At 39.5% G+C, this 15,919-nt stretch overlaps 2 protein-coding genes and 1 long non-coding RNA gene across 3 annotated transcripts in view; 1 reads left to right on the top strand and 2 right to left on the bottom strand.

Moving 5' to 3' along the window:
- Positions 1-15,919, bottom strand: part of LOC309631229 (cyclin-Y-like protein 1) — a 61,778-nt gene that overhangs the window by 23,003 nt on the left and 22,856 nt on the right. The gene's annotated exons all lie outside the window — the stretch shown is intronic.
- The window catches only part of LOC309631247 (cyclin-Y-like protein 1), a 34,949-nt gene continuing 21,640 nt past the window's right edge, over positions 2,611-15,919 (bottom strand). Inside the window, exons 6-10 of the mRNA XM_082397482.1 lie at positions 14,030-14,081; positions 12,938-13,057; positions 8,947-9,113; positions 5,506-5,668; positions 2,611-3,951 (exon numbers count right to left, since the gene is read on the bottom strand). Coding sequence (XP_082253608.1) covers positions 3,835-3,951; positions 5,506-5,668; positions 8,947-9,113; positions 12,938-13,057; positions 14,030-14,081 — 619 coding nt within the window. The 3' untranslated portion in view covers positions 2,611-3,834. The remainder of the gene's footprint in view (positions 3,952-5,505; positions 5,669-8,946; positions 9,114-12,937; positions 13,058-14,029; positions 14,082-15,919) is intronic.
- On the top strand, positions 7,468-9,499 carry LOC309631251. The gene is made up of 2 exons (XR_014246143.1): positions 7,468-8,339; positions 9,223-9,499. It is a non-coding gene; the product is annotated as an uncharacterized lncRNA (long non-coding RNA).

Consider the following 15,919-nt stretch of genomic DNA (forward strand, 5'->3'; position numbering starts at 1 on the left):
GAGTTGTAATGTTATGTGAATAGTGAGAAGTGTTACAAACACAGTAGCCATATATGTTAATTAAAACAGAGTTTATTAGCTTTTCTTTTAATATAAACATGAGGAAGAAAAACCACATAAGTTGTAGCATTCTTTTCAAAATAAAACTGCAATCAGTACTTGAATTTCCAAGCTCCAAATTCCATAAACAGTATTTTTTGAGGTGGTAGATTGTAGTATTTTATATACCATAATTTATCATTTATGTCTCTGTCCCTTAAAAATGATGGAACCTGCAGCACTCAGTATAACGTGAAGCCTTGCTATAAAGAGAGAAAGTACTTCTGGCCCAGAAATGCTTTGTTTGCAGGCAAAATTCCTAGGATTACATTTGAGAAGGTAGGAGGAGAAAGATTTCACATAGTTGAGAACACTTTTTTTTTTTTTTTTTTTTTAATATTTCAAGTTTAGGTGACATCGTTACCAATCTCCAAAAAGACTGATTACTGGACCTCCCTGCCTTTTAAAGCCTGAGGTAAGGGTTCCTAAGGTTTATATGTTTCCTCTTAAATAGAACTTGAAGTGAGACACCTACAGCCAGGTTAACACACAGGATAGAAAAGCTGTTTCGTATCACTTACTCTCCTGTCCCTACTATTAGGGTCCAGTTCCTTTCAATTTATTACATGTGAATTAACACTGTTGTTCATAATTCCTTTACCAAATCTAGAAAAAAGAAACTTAGGTGATCAAGCAGGTAAGCAGCCCAGCCTTGCAAAGGACTATTTTAAAAAGAGGAGGGGAGGTATCCCCTCAAGTCTTAGTGCAATTTTAAGCTTTGATACTTGTAGAAGTAGAAATGCCACAAACTTACAAAACATCATTTGAAAGTTTAATCGAATTTCTTCTAAACTCATTTAGTTTTGTAAATTTTAAACGTTAAGCGTTTATTGTTTTATTTTTTATTTTTTAAAATTTATGTATTTATTTATTTATGGCTGTGTGGGGTCTTCGTTTCTGTGCGAGGGCTTTCTCTAGTTGTGGCAAGTGGGGGCCACTCTTCATCGCGGTGCGCGGGCCTCTCATTATCGCGGCCTCTCTTGTTGAGGAGCACAGGCTCCAGACGCGCAGGCTCAGTAATTGTGGCTCACGGGCCTTCCCAAGCCAGGGCTCGAACCTGTGTCCCCAACAAGAGAGCCTGTGACAGTGAGAGGCCTGCGCACCGCGATGAAGAGTGGCCCCCGCTTGCCACAACTAGAGAAAGCCCTCACACAGAAACGACCCAACACGCCATTAAATAAATTAATTAATTTAAAAAAATAAAAAATAAAAAAATAAAAGCTTAATGTTTAAAATGTACAAAAGTAAATGAGTTTAGAAGAAATTCGATTAAAGTTTCAAGTGATGTTTTGCCAGTCTAGCATTTATACTTCTGCGACAGTGTTCTGGAGTATCTAAGCACACTATATTAAAGCTTAAAATTGTTGTAAGACTTTTCGGACACCTTCTATTTCATCACCGGCTTGTTAATTACTGGACCACCATGTTGGCTGGAATTATGAAAATATCCTTTAATACAAGTATATAACAAAGAGGAAAATCATCACAAAATCAGAAGCACCATTATAGTTAACAAGAAATGCAGCACGGACCCAACAGAAGGAAATAACCTACTTTCTCTGTTTATGATCGCAAACATGCTAATATGCTAATAAGTACTGCCTGCAAAGAATTTGGATGACATGTGTTATTCAGCAGCTTTTTGGTTTAAATTGATTGCCAATAATGACTAGCAGCTTCAATGATATAGTAGGGAGGAAGAACCCTGCAAAACCTAACGATGCTACGACAGTCTGTTCCGAAGTTTGGCTTTATGAGTCCCATGTTTTTTTTTTGTTTTTTTTTGTTTTTTTCTTTCTCTGTTTATGATCGCAAACATGCTAATATGCTAATAAGTACTGCCTGCAAAGAATTTGGATGACATGTGCTATTCAGCAGCTTTTTGGTTTAAATTGATTGCCAATAATGACTAGCAGCTTCAATGATATAGTAGGGAGGAAGAACCCTGCAAAACCTAACGATGCTACGACAGTCTGTTCCGAAGTTTGGCTTTATGAGTTGTTAGGAGTCCCATGTTTTTTTTTTGTTTTTTTTTTTTCTTTCTCTGTTTATGATCTCAAACATGCTAATATGCTAATAAGTACTGCCTGCAAAGAATTTGGATGACATGAGTTATTCAGCAGCTTTTTGGTTTAAATTGATTGCCAATAATGACTAGCAGCTTCAATGATATAGTAGGGAGGAAGAACCCTGCAAAACCTAACGATGCTACAACAGTCTGTTCCGAAGTTTGGCTTTATGAGTTGTTAGGAGTCCCATTTTTTTTTTTGTTTTTTTTTTGTTTTTTTTTTCTTTCTCTGTTTATGATCGCAAACATGCTAATATGCTAATAAGTACTGCCTGCAAAGAATTTGGATGACATGTGTTATTCAGCAGCTTTTTGGTTTAAATTGATTGCCAATAATGACTAGCAGCTTCAATGATATAGTAGGGAGGAAGAACCCTGCAAAACCTAACGATGCTACAACAGTCTGTTCCGAAGTTTGGCTTTATGAGTTGTTAGGAGTCCCATGTTTTTTTTTTGTTTTTTTTTTCTTTCTCTGTTTATGATCGCAAACATGCTAATATGCTAATAAGTACTGCCTGCAAAGAATTTGGATGACATGTGTTATTCAGCAGCTTTTTGGTTTAAATTGATTGCCAATAATGACTAGCAGCTTCAATGATATAGTAGGGAGGAAGAACCCTGCAAAACCTAACGATGTAATGACAGTCTGTTCCGAAGTTTGGCTTTATGAGTTGTTAGGAGTCCCATGTTTTTTTTTGTTTTTTTTTTTGTTTTTTTTTCTTTGTTTTTTTTGGTTTTTTTGTTTTTTGTTTTTTGTTTGTTTTTTTTCTTTTTTGTTCTTTTTTTTTTTTTTCCTTTTTTTTTTGTTTTTTTTTTCTTTCTCTGTTTATGATCGCAAACATGCTAATATGCTAATAAGTACTGCCTGCAAAGAATTTGGATGACATGTGTTATTCAGCAGCTTTTTGGTTTAAATTGATTGCCAATAATGACTAGCAGCTTCAATGATATAGTAGGGAGGAAGAACCCTGCAAAACCTAACGATGCTACGACAGTCTGTTCCGAAGTTTGGCTTTATGAGTTGTTAGGAGTCCCATGTTTTTTTTTTGTTTTTTTTGTTTTTTGGGTTTTTTTTTGGTTTTTTTTCTTTTTTTTTTTTTTTTGTTTTTTTTGGTTTGTTTTTTTTTTTGTTTTTTTTGTTTTTTTTGTTTTTTGTGTTTTTTTTGTTTTTTTTGTTTTTTTTTGTTTTTTTTTCTTTTTTTCTTTTTTTTTTTGGAGTCCCATTTTTTGATGGTAATACTGCACTGATTCTAAAGGAATATGCAGCATTATGGGACAGTAAGGCAAGAAAAACATAGAAGTTATATAGTTAGTGTCTTTAAAGTCTAAAAATTTAAGCTATTAATTAAAAAACCTCACATAGTTCACAGCTATCAGGTATCTGTGTGTGGATTGGGAGCAGATATCTGTGCGTGGATTGGGAGCTTTTAGCTTTGGAGTGGTTTTTGTAACTCTGTTTACAATAAAAAGGACAGAAGAGCGTGTTACATTGACGAGGTCCCGTTCTTTCCTATGAGCATAATCTTCGCTTGTCCATGAGTCTCTTGAATTCAATGTCTTTCTTTAAGGTGAAAATACTAACTTTGCTGGTTTCTGAGCAGGAGAGGTGATATTTCTCCAGTTCTTGTTTCGAGGGGTTTATGATGTTACAACCCCTCACTTCTCCCTTAAGAGAGGATGGCATTGGAGCGCCGAATACCAATGAAATGATCAGCGCTGAAAGACCTTCTCATAGCAGCTCTACACACGTCTTTGTATTCGTCGTCACACAATCTGGAAATGGCCTAGGAAAGTCAATCAGGTAGAACATAGGTATAATTAGGGGGAAAAAAAAATGTTCGGACCTTAAAAAAACAAAAAAAGCATCATTGATAAGCCACACATCTACATTCGTTTAGATAGTTCATAGTTACTGCTACTTTGGATAGCTGATATCTACACTAACTGACAATTCCCTAAGGTAATAACCTTTAAGGGCTATGATTAGATTGCTGGGGCAAGGGGTAACTTGCCGTAATAACTTAGAGTTACTTAAAAATTGGGTTCCTAATGATAGGCTCCTAATAGCAATATCATCTGTTACCTACACACGTGATCCTTAAACGTAATGGACATACACTTGGGCAAAATCAGTGTTTACTCAGCTATTCAACTTCTATTCAGTTTTCATTAGTTATTACATACTCTAAGAAAATTTTAATCAGGTAGGTATGTGCTGAAGGTAGGAGAGGTCTAATGACAAGCGCTGAAAGGTGCTATTTCACTTGCACATAAATTATGGTAGAAAAACATCTTATTCTAAAGTACCACCAAGGTACCACAGAAAGTATCAATTTTAAATGTGTTCATTTCAGTTGTGAATTTTGCTGTATACCCACCAAAAATCATAAGCCATAAGTATTACTTTGTTCCATGTACGTTACCATTTATATTAAAAACTCATGTACTTTCTACAGCCAGTATCTGAATCCACATTATACCTTCCAAGTATAGGTCTCTCAGGTTAGCCACGGATGCTTTGTCTAATAAACTCATGGGACTGAACTGTGATACACATACACACACACACACACACACACACACACACACACACACACGAACTGCAAGCTGAGTAAAAAACAGTTAAGAGGGAATTCCCTGGTGGTGCAGTGGTTAAGAATCCGCCTGCCAATGCAGGGGACACGAGTTTGAGCCCTGGTCCGGGAAGATCCCACATGCCGAGGAGCAACTAAGCCCGTGCGCCACAACTACTGACCCTGCGCTCTAGAGCCCGTGCTCTGCAACAAGGGCAGCCACTGCAATGAGAAGCCTGCGCACCGCAATGAAGAGCAGCCCCCGCCCGCCGCAGCTACAGAAAGCCCGCGTGCAGCAGCGAAGACCCAATGCAGCCATAAATAAATAAATACATTTCTTTATTTATTAAAAATATCAAGACAGTAGAAATAGTCCAAAACATCAATTATTAAAAAAAAAAAAGACAGTTAAGAGTGGTAAGTAGATTATGTAGGTACATATGATTAGGGATACAATTTTAAGAAATTATTCATGTATGGTTATATGTAAGTGTAGAGGTTCAAATGGAAAACCATTAAGAACAGATTAACTATGATTTAAAGTATTCTGAATTATGGTTACAGAAGAGACAATTTTTTTTTTTTATAATGTGGGATCCCTGTATAAACCATAAAAGACACAGGAAATATGATGCCAACGGGTCAATAAGCTCTTCAAACTGTTAACAGCTTTCCATTTTCCTAATCACTGCTTAATATAATTTAGCTACAGATGTGGCTTCGGTGGCTGACAGAAAACCCCAGTTAGTGATTTCACAGCCTTACCTCTAAGTTCTGTGCTCTTTCTTTGCTAAGAGGAGTGAATAGAACATTCAGGTTGTTGTCATGTGCTAAGGAGCGAAGGTCAAAGTAGTATTTGGCATACACACTGACAGGAACATAAATATTAAACTGAAGTAGCTCCAGGAAGTGCCTTTCCATCTCATTCCTGGGGGAGGAGGAGAAGACAAAACCAACACAGGACAATTTTAGTCAACTGGGCTATCTTCAAAAATACCATTCTGAGCTACTAGGATGGCTCTAAATACTGTTTTGAAACAAATAATGGCTACCCAGCTGGATTAATACCCTAATGTTCAAACAAGGTACAGCTATTTGTGGTCCTTTCTGCGTCCCAGCACTTTGAGTCTGGGACAAGGGGGAAGAGGTTATGGCCCTCTTATGCACTCATGCTGCTGACTCAGGGGCTCATTCTTCAGAGTTCCATTAGTGCAGCTGTACGATTCATGCTCCACACTCACTCACAAGGCCCCGCTATAGTGATCAGATGAAAGGAATGATGTATGCTGTTTATTAGCTCTGAAGAACTTGCAGACATTTTCACCGGGCTGATGACAGGAAGGAGCTTACTGAAGTAGAACCGAGCCAACAAAAGGAGTGGGCACATCACCACGGCAACAAAATGGATCCATCGAGAGCCACTGCTATTATCTCTGAGGGGGGAAAACTCTTGAGGCAACAAGGATTCATCTCAAGTAAATAAATAAATAAGCTACATTCGATGGGAAAGGGAATCCCCCCACCCCCACCCCGTGCATGGGGCTGTGTCAAAGGGCATAATGCAAGTTTTTGTTCACCTTAAAACCTTACTAGGGTGAGTTGTCGTCACCATGACAGGACAGGATGCACTTTTTAAGCTTAGGAAGGCAGTAAGATTATGTCTCAGCTAGACTAAACCCACTTTACGATACGACCTCTGATAGAGCAGTTGTTTCCCCCGGTGTTAGGAGAGCAGCCCAGAATGTTCAGACCTACCGCCCCTTGCCAGGACAGACTGCACACGCCCACAGAGGGCGAATTCAATGAAGTGGGAAAGTAGAGTGCTGGGAGCAGGCTTCTGCTATATGACCACATCCAGCCATTTGCTTGCCAAATGTTTAAGTAAATAAATATAAACTTAGAGTAAATCTTACCACTTTCCACAGCAATCACTTTAGAGAGTTGATTATATAAAAATGATAAATACCCAAACAAACATGCAAGTGGCTTATTTTACAATACATTTGGTTTCCTGGTTTTAAAGTGTTAATATTTTATCCACTGGATAAATCAACAAATGCTCCATGTTCTCCTGTATGGAGAGCAGAGTATGAGCAGAAATGAGGTTTCTCATTTGTTGAACTTTAAACCTAACTGAACCTACTTCCAAAATTCATTTCCTGTTCATACGGCCAGAAGTCTATAGAAATGTAAACCAGATAATGTTTTGATAATCAGCTAATCAGGACTTAATTTACTACAGGAATAAATGCACTTCACTATCCCTTTTATATTTTCTCCACTAATACATTTTAATTGTGTGGAAATACAGTACTTCATAGGATTAACATGTCTATTAATAGAGCTTTAATCACTGAAGAAAAGCATTATGCCTACAGAATATGCATCTTCTGTGTTTTTTGCTGTTTTTAAATGGCTAGGTGGCTGAAAAGAGCCTACCACTTACAGGCGCAGCAAACTGTCTGAACAGCAGCTGCTCAGTTTAACTTACTCCTTTGAAGGGAAATATATATTTAACAAGACACAGAGATGTTAGAAAGTTTTAAGGAAAAGCTGATAGACAGCAATTTTTCAATTCAGACTCAAAATGAGACCATTACAAATAGTAGTCAACAGCAGAGGGATGAAACAAATGTGTATTAAACACTTTGTTGTAATGCTTTCCAACTCCCAAAGATCCTGAACAAAAGCAGCCTATTATAAACATAACTCCTGGTGATCCTCCGTTCTACACAGAAAAGCGTTGTTTAGAATTAGTTTCTTCATAGCTGGACAGTGCCGCCAATGCTCCTGGGCTCAATGTCTATGAACACCCACACGTTTCCCTGCATGTTCTCGGATGTTGTACCTGGAACCAGAGCCCCAGTCAGCTCAGTTGCAGATTCTGAGAAAATTTCAGCTGCCATCATGGCAGGGATGGTGTTCACGATTACAAATTTTCCTTCCTTCAAGGGACCAGTTTAAAGACTGATGATAGTGTTGGTCAACGTCACTTTAGTTTCTGCAACTTCCAAAAGTACTTCTATTCATTTCAAATTCCTTATCTGCTGTTACACTGTTTGCTAAGATTGCTACCAGCAATATCACCATGACCACCTGGTTTACATGATCACCAAAGTGGGCATTTTCACCAAAAGCCACTTTGACAGCTACTGACAGTCACTGGTCCCTTCTCTTAGTCACAACTTTCCTCGCTTCAGCTGTAAATATGCACTTTGGTAGTTGTGAATTATCTAGAGTAAGGGGCAAAGGTAACAAAAACAAACTCTTGCCCCTGCCTGCCATCTTGATCGGCCTCTGCTGTCCAATATAATCAGGAGGTGTCCTTTCCCATTTTCCTGAATGCCACCCACAAAGACAGGTTCACTGTCAAGCAGGCACTTCGAGAGTCTGCTGGAATTACCTCTCTGGCTCATCCTGCTTCCCACCCTTGGGGCCCTTCACCAGAGCCAGACTGGAAGCCTGGCGTTTCATGCCAATGTGAGCGTGCCATCTGTGAGGAGAACCTGCCTAGTTAACTCAAGGCCCCACAAAGTGCCGCTGTGTTTGCTGAGTGCCCTGGGTGAGGCCCCAGGGATGCTTCCCGGACTACCTGAGAGGTAGGTGTTTCCTAACTCAGCAGACTTTAGGGGAGGAGACAGGAACACAGGGATCTGAAACCTTTATATGTGGCTACCTGTACATCATAGTTTCTGTAACAACAGAACCTCAGATAAAAAGGAGAAAAAGACCAGCAAAAGCAAATACACAATGTGTGACTCAGGTTGAAATTATAACCTGTCAGTAGTCTAGAGGCCCTAAGACCTTAACAGTGGCCACTTGCTTCAAAGACCAGGCATGTGCCCCTTAAAAATGGACTGGACCTGGTAGACAGCTTTAAGAAAGCTGTCAAGTTACTGACTGTACCGTGTTGTTCTGGTAGTGAGCTTGTAAAATGTTTGGCAAAAACCACCAGAAAAATAATTTCAATTTATCAAGCAGAATATTACAACAATAACACATCAAGACCTACCAATTAACGAGGGGAAATACAAATTGTTATACTACAGCTAGATAGAAAGAAGTCTGTAATTTGATGTCTATTTCAGCTCTCTGCACAAGGTAACCTTTCTTAAAATGTAACATTTCTTAAAAATGTAAACTTTATGAGAGCAAATGAGGTATTGGAAAATGGTTAGAAAGTTCACGGTAACCTTACAAACTCACATGTCCTCAACTGTAACGTCCTTGAGGATCTGGCAGTCGTCCACATTCCAAACAGCCTGATCGTCCCAAAACTTGGAGGCAAGAAGAATGGCTCCCAAAACAATTCTCTTCCAGTTAGTGGGGCAAATGTCGATCTCAGCATAAGTTAAAAGCCTTTCTAAGTAAACCTGCAAAAGTAGAGCACTGATCTTTGATTTTAGTTCAGTTTAAGTGCTGGGATAAGAATTGTTAGGAATGACAGATTTCATCTCTTTTTGACACCCCTTTTATTCCTAGGTTCTACAAAGACTTTGCTCAGCCAAGCCAAGGCCAGAGGCCAGGTCACAGTTGTAAGTCAGATATTTCTGTTAGTCTGATATTTCTACTCTGCCCGTGTGAATTTCCAACCCAATTTTGGTCACAGGAATGAAAGGACATCTCAGCAAAGGGCATTCTAAAGACACGCATTGTATTATTACCTTCCCACTTGTCAAGGGCAGCACATACAGCCCAGTGTCGACTTCAACTGTTCAGTAAATGCTTGAGTGCCTATCACGTGCAATGTTAACTACAAGACTGGTGGTGGTTGCGTGGCGATTTTACATAACGCTTGAGTGTGTAAAATTCTGGTAAGACTGAGCACATCTTTACCTTCTCTTCAGAGTCACCAGTCCTTTTGCGGCATGAACTTGAAGATAAAAACTGGTGGTCAAGAGAGCCTCCCAGTGGCTGCTGCGTGGCACAGCAGGACAGGCAGTACAAAGGGGCTTTACAGCTGTCAAGTATTCCCATATTTTGGTGCCTTTTTCAGGAACACACATGCATACAAAGGGTAGTCCTTTTCATATCCCCAATTTTTCACATCTCCATTATCATTTCATTATTCGTTTCTGTCTTACATAATCTGCAGCTTAGTCAATTCTTTTGGTTTTAAGGTGGGAAGACCTGCCTGTGTCTGTATCCCTGGGGCTCCTCTAAACCTGCCGGTTTGTGAGATGATTTCATGGTTTCTTTTACATGTATCAAATGTCTACCCTACAAAGAAATGGATGGAGTTAACAGCTGAGCAAAGATTAGAGAGGTAAGCTGTGATTTGTTGTTACCTCTGTAGAAGAGTGTATATGCCATTTGACAAAAAGAAAAATGTCCAGTTTTAAAGAGTCTGTTTACTCTCTGAAGGGTTATCAGATTGACAGCTCAGATTCGCCCATGCCCTCCAAACTCTACTGTGTTTTCAAACACGGGTATTGAGATTATATGTTCTTAGTGAAATTCGGCTCCCATTCCCCAAAGAACTCAGCACTCTCTAGTACCCTAAGAACGACTCTCCCCGCAAGGTTCAACTCTCTACTTTATGGGACTAATCAGAGGCACTGAAACGACACTGGCAATCTCTCAACTTCCTCTCACCTTTGTACTGGCAAACTTGGTACACGTGCCGATATTCATTTACCCCACTTGCCCTCCTGTCTCGGAGGAAGCGAGATTTCTTTCTTTTCACTGAAGCTCACTCTCCTACGAATGAAGTTGATCCCACCTCACTTCTGCAGAGCACTGTGCCACAGTTAGTCTCTTTTGGAACAACTTCTCCCTCTCTGTCAGAGGCTTCCTCCAGTGTGAATGCTTCCATGTCCCCAGCCTGTCCCCCACTGCCCCTCGACGGCGTCCTCAGGGCTGAGGCCAGCTCCTCATCTCCCATCCTCTCCTTAACCCACTTCAGTCAGCCTCCTGCTGCTACCACTCTACAGAGACTACTCTTGCCGTGGTCACCGGTGCCTTCACACAAACCACCCAGAGCTCTTCGTCCCAGAGCTCCACTTCAGGCCTTCCCTCATAAATGAAAGAGCACTGCCACACGCCCAGTCGCTGAGACCAAACACCTGCACTTGAGTGTATCCTGCTCCAATCTGTTAGAACTTCTTGTTATCCCTACCTTCACTGGTACCCTGACCGCTTTTCTGTCTGTCACTTCTGACTTGTATCGCTGCCACTGCCTAACTTCTCTGCCTCCCAAAAGACTACAGTCTGTTCTCCCCAAAGCAGCCAGGAGAGCCTCTTAAATTAAGAGTACTTTATGCGCCTGCTCCAGATCTGCCAGAGGTTTCCCATCAAACAAATACCTTCTTCCCGTGGCCTGCAAGTTACGAGGCCCTGTGCGGTACGGCCTTGTCCTTCCGTGACCTCATCACCTATGCTCTTTCCCTCATTCCCCGCTCGGATCACAATGGCCACCTTGCTTTTCCTTGAACACACAGAACAAGTTCCTGTCTCAGAGCCTTGCACTTGTCCCCTCTGCCCGTAATGCCAGCGTACCTGATCTTCCTCAGTTCAGCCAGGTCCTGGGTTCAAACATTACCTCTTTAAAGAGGCTCTTCCTGAGCTTTCTAGTAAGCCCCTCTAATCACTTTATCCCTTTACCTTGCTCTCTCTTCATGGTTTTTACCACTACTTGAAATAGTCATCTTTTAAAAAACACTCATTAAAAAAAAAAACACTTATACTTTGCTATACACCTGAAACTAACACGACACTGTAAATCAACTGTACTCCGATAAAAAAAAAAAAAAAAAAAAAAAAATTTACGTCTTCCACACTTGCTCCATAAAGGCAAGAACTTTATTTATCCAACTTGTTCTCTCCTCCACCCCCCACATGTAGAAAAGTGACACAGAGTAGGTATTCAGTGACATGGTATTTATGACATGAGCAACTTCTTGGTAGCATTTAGCGTTTGGACCATACTCTCCTTCTTGAACCTCTCCTGGTGTCTCTTAGGGTTCTCTGCTGGGTTTCCTACCACTGTAGCCACTCCTCTGGGGGTCTGTCCCTTAAGTGCTGACAGTCCCTACAGATCTATCTTCTAGCCACTTTTTATTTTACATACTTTCTCTGCATTTGAACAGCTACACTTAATTCCCTCCCTCTAGCTCAGATTCATGCTCCAATCCCACATATTCAAATGATTACTAGACACTGCCATTCTGCTGTCTCGCAGGTACATCAAGCTTAACTTGTCTACAAAGAAATGCCCCTCTTCCAACCCAAGTACTCTCCTTCCTGCATTTCCTAGCTCTCCGTATGCAAGCACCATTCCTGCCTCTCTCAAGCATGTGCTAAGCACTCCAAGTGGCCTGTAGCTCCAAGAAAAGGCCTGTGTCTGATCCAGTACCCGCTGAGGGGTCTCTTTTCAAAAGGACAAGCCTCCTGTCCTCAATTCTGCCTTGACAGGAGCCGGCAGTGAGGGGCCTAAGTATTCCTTCCCCGCAGACCACGCAGCTGACTTTCCCCCCTACAGGTTTGCTATAGGGAGGAGTAAAACAATCCCAACTACCTCTCACTTGAATATGATTTATTATTCAAATGATAAAATCTTACCATAGGAATTAGGAATGGATGACAAAAAGGTCCTTACACAGCTGTAGCTTACTTAGCAGGCTAACTAGAGTGAAGCCTTCTGAAGTCCTACTGGCACCCTAGTCCTGGGCAACTTCACATGCAGGCAATAAGAGGACAGCAGGGATGGTTAACACCATTATCCATTATCCAAGGAACAGAGAACTGAGGGCAGTAGTTCTCAATCAGGACACACATCAGAACTGCCTAGGCAGTACAGTCTGGGACTCAGCTTCAAACTACCCGGCACCTGTTTCTGCCTGTGGACCAGAGCGTTCAGTTATTGCCCCGCCCTACCACCACAACATGCGTCGTCTGTGTGTGCGTGTGTGCACTGTGCGTGCACGTGTCCCCTCAGGTGTGGAAGGAGAAACCAGAAACCTCTCCTGCTGCCTTTAATAGCAATTGTTTTGTGATGAGAAAAGCAATGGCAACATTTTAAATCATAATGATTATTAAAGCTCAAATGTGTATACTTTACTTTCTTTTGAAAGGTTTCTCTTAATAAAGTTCTAATGATCATTTCAGGAACCTACTTTCATTTGGGAAAAACAGGACCATACCATGTGTACAAGACAGAAATTTCTATAGATGCTTTATGAAAGAAAAAATATCTTACCAAAGTTACTACTGCACTTTCAGCAGTTAGCTGTGCGGCACTACAAAGAGTATGAACAAATCTGTAAATGCATTTGTGTCCAGGATCATGCTCGAAGTATTCCTCTGGAAGCTTTTCTCGCTGAAAGGAGAAAAAATGCAATTTATGTATCCATGGAAGAAAAATACTTAAAAGTACCCTTAAGATAGCAGTCTTCACACTTGGGCACACGTGCCCCTTGAAATAATTTTGGTTGGGTGACATGTCTTGTAGTCTTTTAAATATAAACAATGGGATCCTAAAATACCACAGTGATCCAGTTCTCACCACCATTCATTAAAGAAAAATACAGGCACAACCGCAGAAAATTTATGTATTTCCACGTTCCTCCCCACAGAATTCTAACCAAATGTAAACTATTGGGTTGGCCAAAAAGTTCATTTGGTTTTAAGTAAAAATAAAAGACACAGTTTTCATTTTCACCAAGCATTTTATTGAACAATATATTCACTAACCAAACAAACTTTTTGGCCAACCCAATATTTTTAGACTCAAAAGTCTTGCTGATCACCATATGTCATACTTTTCTGTAATCAACTTTGAAAACACATTTCCAGTGTCCTGTAACCATAAGGCTCTAAGGATGTGCTGTCCTGTACAGCAGTCGCCAGCCACGTGTGGCTACAGAGCACCCGAAGAAGTGAATTTTAAAACTTTGTCATTTTAATTCGTTTAAAATTTAAACAGTTCTCTAATTTTCTTCTTAGAGGCCTTATCATATTAGGTTTATTTACAAATATTTATATTGTTTGATGCTATGGAAAATCATCCTTTAAAAAGATACATTTTCTGTTACTTGGGTATGTTTACTTACCTGCTCACTATTCATACAAAGTGCAACTCGGTTCATATCCATCAACCCCTTATACAACACGCCTTCGGGAAAATGACTAGACACAACATGGCGTGGGGAAGAAGACTTAAAGGAAGATGAATTTGACTTCGAGCTGGAGGAAGTAATTTTCTTCTAGTAATTAATTTCAAAGCAAATCAGCATGAAATAAACACAACTGTATAAGAGAAAAATACCACTTCAATAAAACTGACACTTACTGTGAGTGGATGTAATCTCTCATCAAAAATATCCAAGGATCTATCTGCATCTCTATAAAATAAGAATGTGCATTTAAAAAATTAATTCAGGAGTTACTATCTTAGTAAAATATCTGCTAGGAGTAGAGAGAGGGGTAGAGGAAGCTTAACCTTCAACAAAGCAAACAGTTTTATAAATTCTTCTCCTGGATTCCACCCTTAGAAAGGTTTCCTGACCTCTTTTTACTCAGCACATCAAGTTCCGTGAAATCTTTTCTACAACAACCAGCCAGAGTTGCCTCTATAAGCACTGACCCTCCCTAACAGGCAATGCTAGTAAACCAATATATTTTCACTCCTCTAACCTCACACTGGAATATGCAAGAACATTTTATAAAGCAGTGGTGGTGGGCAATAAATTCTTCTCACTTCAATCAATGTGAATATGAGATTCATGGTTTTTTCCCGTTTTTTTCTCTTTAGTTCTTTATATTCTTATTGTGTATTTCTTCTTGTCTCTTTTAAATAGTTTGAGTTAAAAATGTAATTGTCTTTTTATTTTAAAAGAAACCAGGCTTTTTAATTTAAAATTTCACCACACTAATACACTGCGCTCATTTGAACAGCGGTTCTCTAAATGTGGTCTGCAGGCCTCTGGGATTCTCCCCTATCCCCTCCTTCAGGAGGCCCAAGAGGTCAAAACTGCTTTTATAAGAATACTAAGACACTACCTGCCCTTCACATTGTGTGACATTTGCTATGGATGTATAAAAGCAAAAGTGGGTAAAACTGCTGGTTTCTGAGCATGAATCAAGGCAGTGGTACCAAACTGAATTAGAAGTCATTCAATTATTCACTGCCACTTGCAGTTAAAAATCTGCTTTAAGAACATCCTTGATAACAGAGTAAAAATTAATAGTGTTCTTAAACCTTGGTCCTTCTTTTTAATATTCTGAATAAGTGGAAAGTATGCATTAAGCACTTTTACATACCGAAATATGGCTGTGTTAAGGAAAAGCACTTGTGACTTGGCGGTAAGTCATTTTTTTCATAGAACACCATCTTTATTTGAAACACTTTTTTCATTGAACACCATCGTTATTTGAATGTACAACTGACACAGTCATTCTTTCAAAAATGAACAAAGTGAGCCTGTCACTTCAAGGAAAATAACTCTAAAGTTATTTGTTGCCAATGATAAAATTCAAGCCATCAAGCTAAAAATATCAGGATTTTTGGAAAACTTCTACCTTCTATTGTGAACTTGACAACTTCTCAACACTTAAAAGACTTTTCTGGTAAGACTGGTGGTGATACTAACAAAAGTGAGTTTTTGACACTGTCTAAAGAAATGTGAACCAATACTTTCCAAATGACCAATGTATAATATTATAAAGTCAGGTACAGGTAAAAAGATCTACTCAGTATGCATGACAGATCAATGGGTATTAATTTAACATAGTATTTATTACAAGTTCATTGATATGATTTAGAATTCCATTTTAACTAATTTCAGAAACTAGCACATGCAGACTTTTGGTACAGTATCAAAGAATATACCAAATTATCTGAAGGCTTTAAAAATACATCTTTTTCCAACTATATATCTGCAAGCGGCTGGATCTTCTTCATATTGTTTCTTCAAAACAAATGACTGAAGACAGAATAGATATGAGAATCAGCTGTCTTCTATTAAGGAGATACTTTTCTCTCAATATTTTTTGTTGTGGAAAATAGTTATTTTTCATTAAAAAAAAATGACTTATGTTAAACACTGGGGTTCCCAATCAGGGGTGATTTCGTCCCCCAGGGGACTTCTGGCCATGGCTGGAGACAGTTTTGGTTGTCGTAATGTGGAGGGAAGAAGGTGCTACTGGCATCTAGTGAGTAGAGGCCAAGGGTGCTGCTATA

The sequence above is a fragment of the Balaenoptera borealis genome (assembly GCF_965194805.1).
Source record: "Balaenoptera borealis genome assembly, chromosome: 6".
Classification (NCBI taxonomy): domain Eukaryota; kingdom Metazoa; phylum Chordata; class Mammalia; order Artiodactyla; family Balaenopteridae; genus Balaenoptera; species Balaenoptera borealis.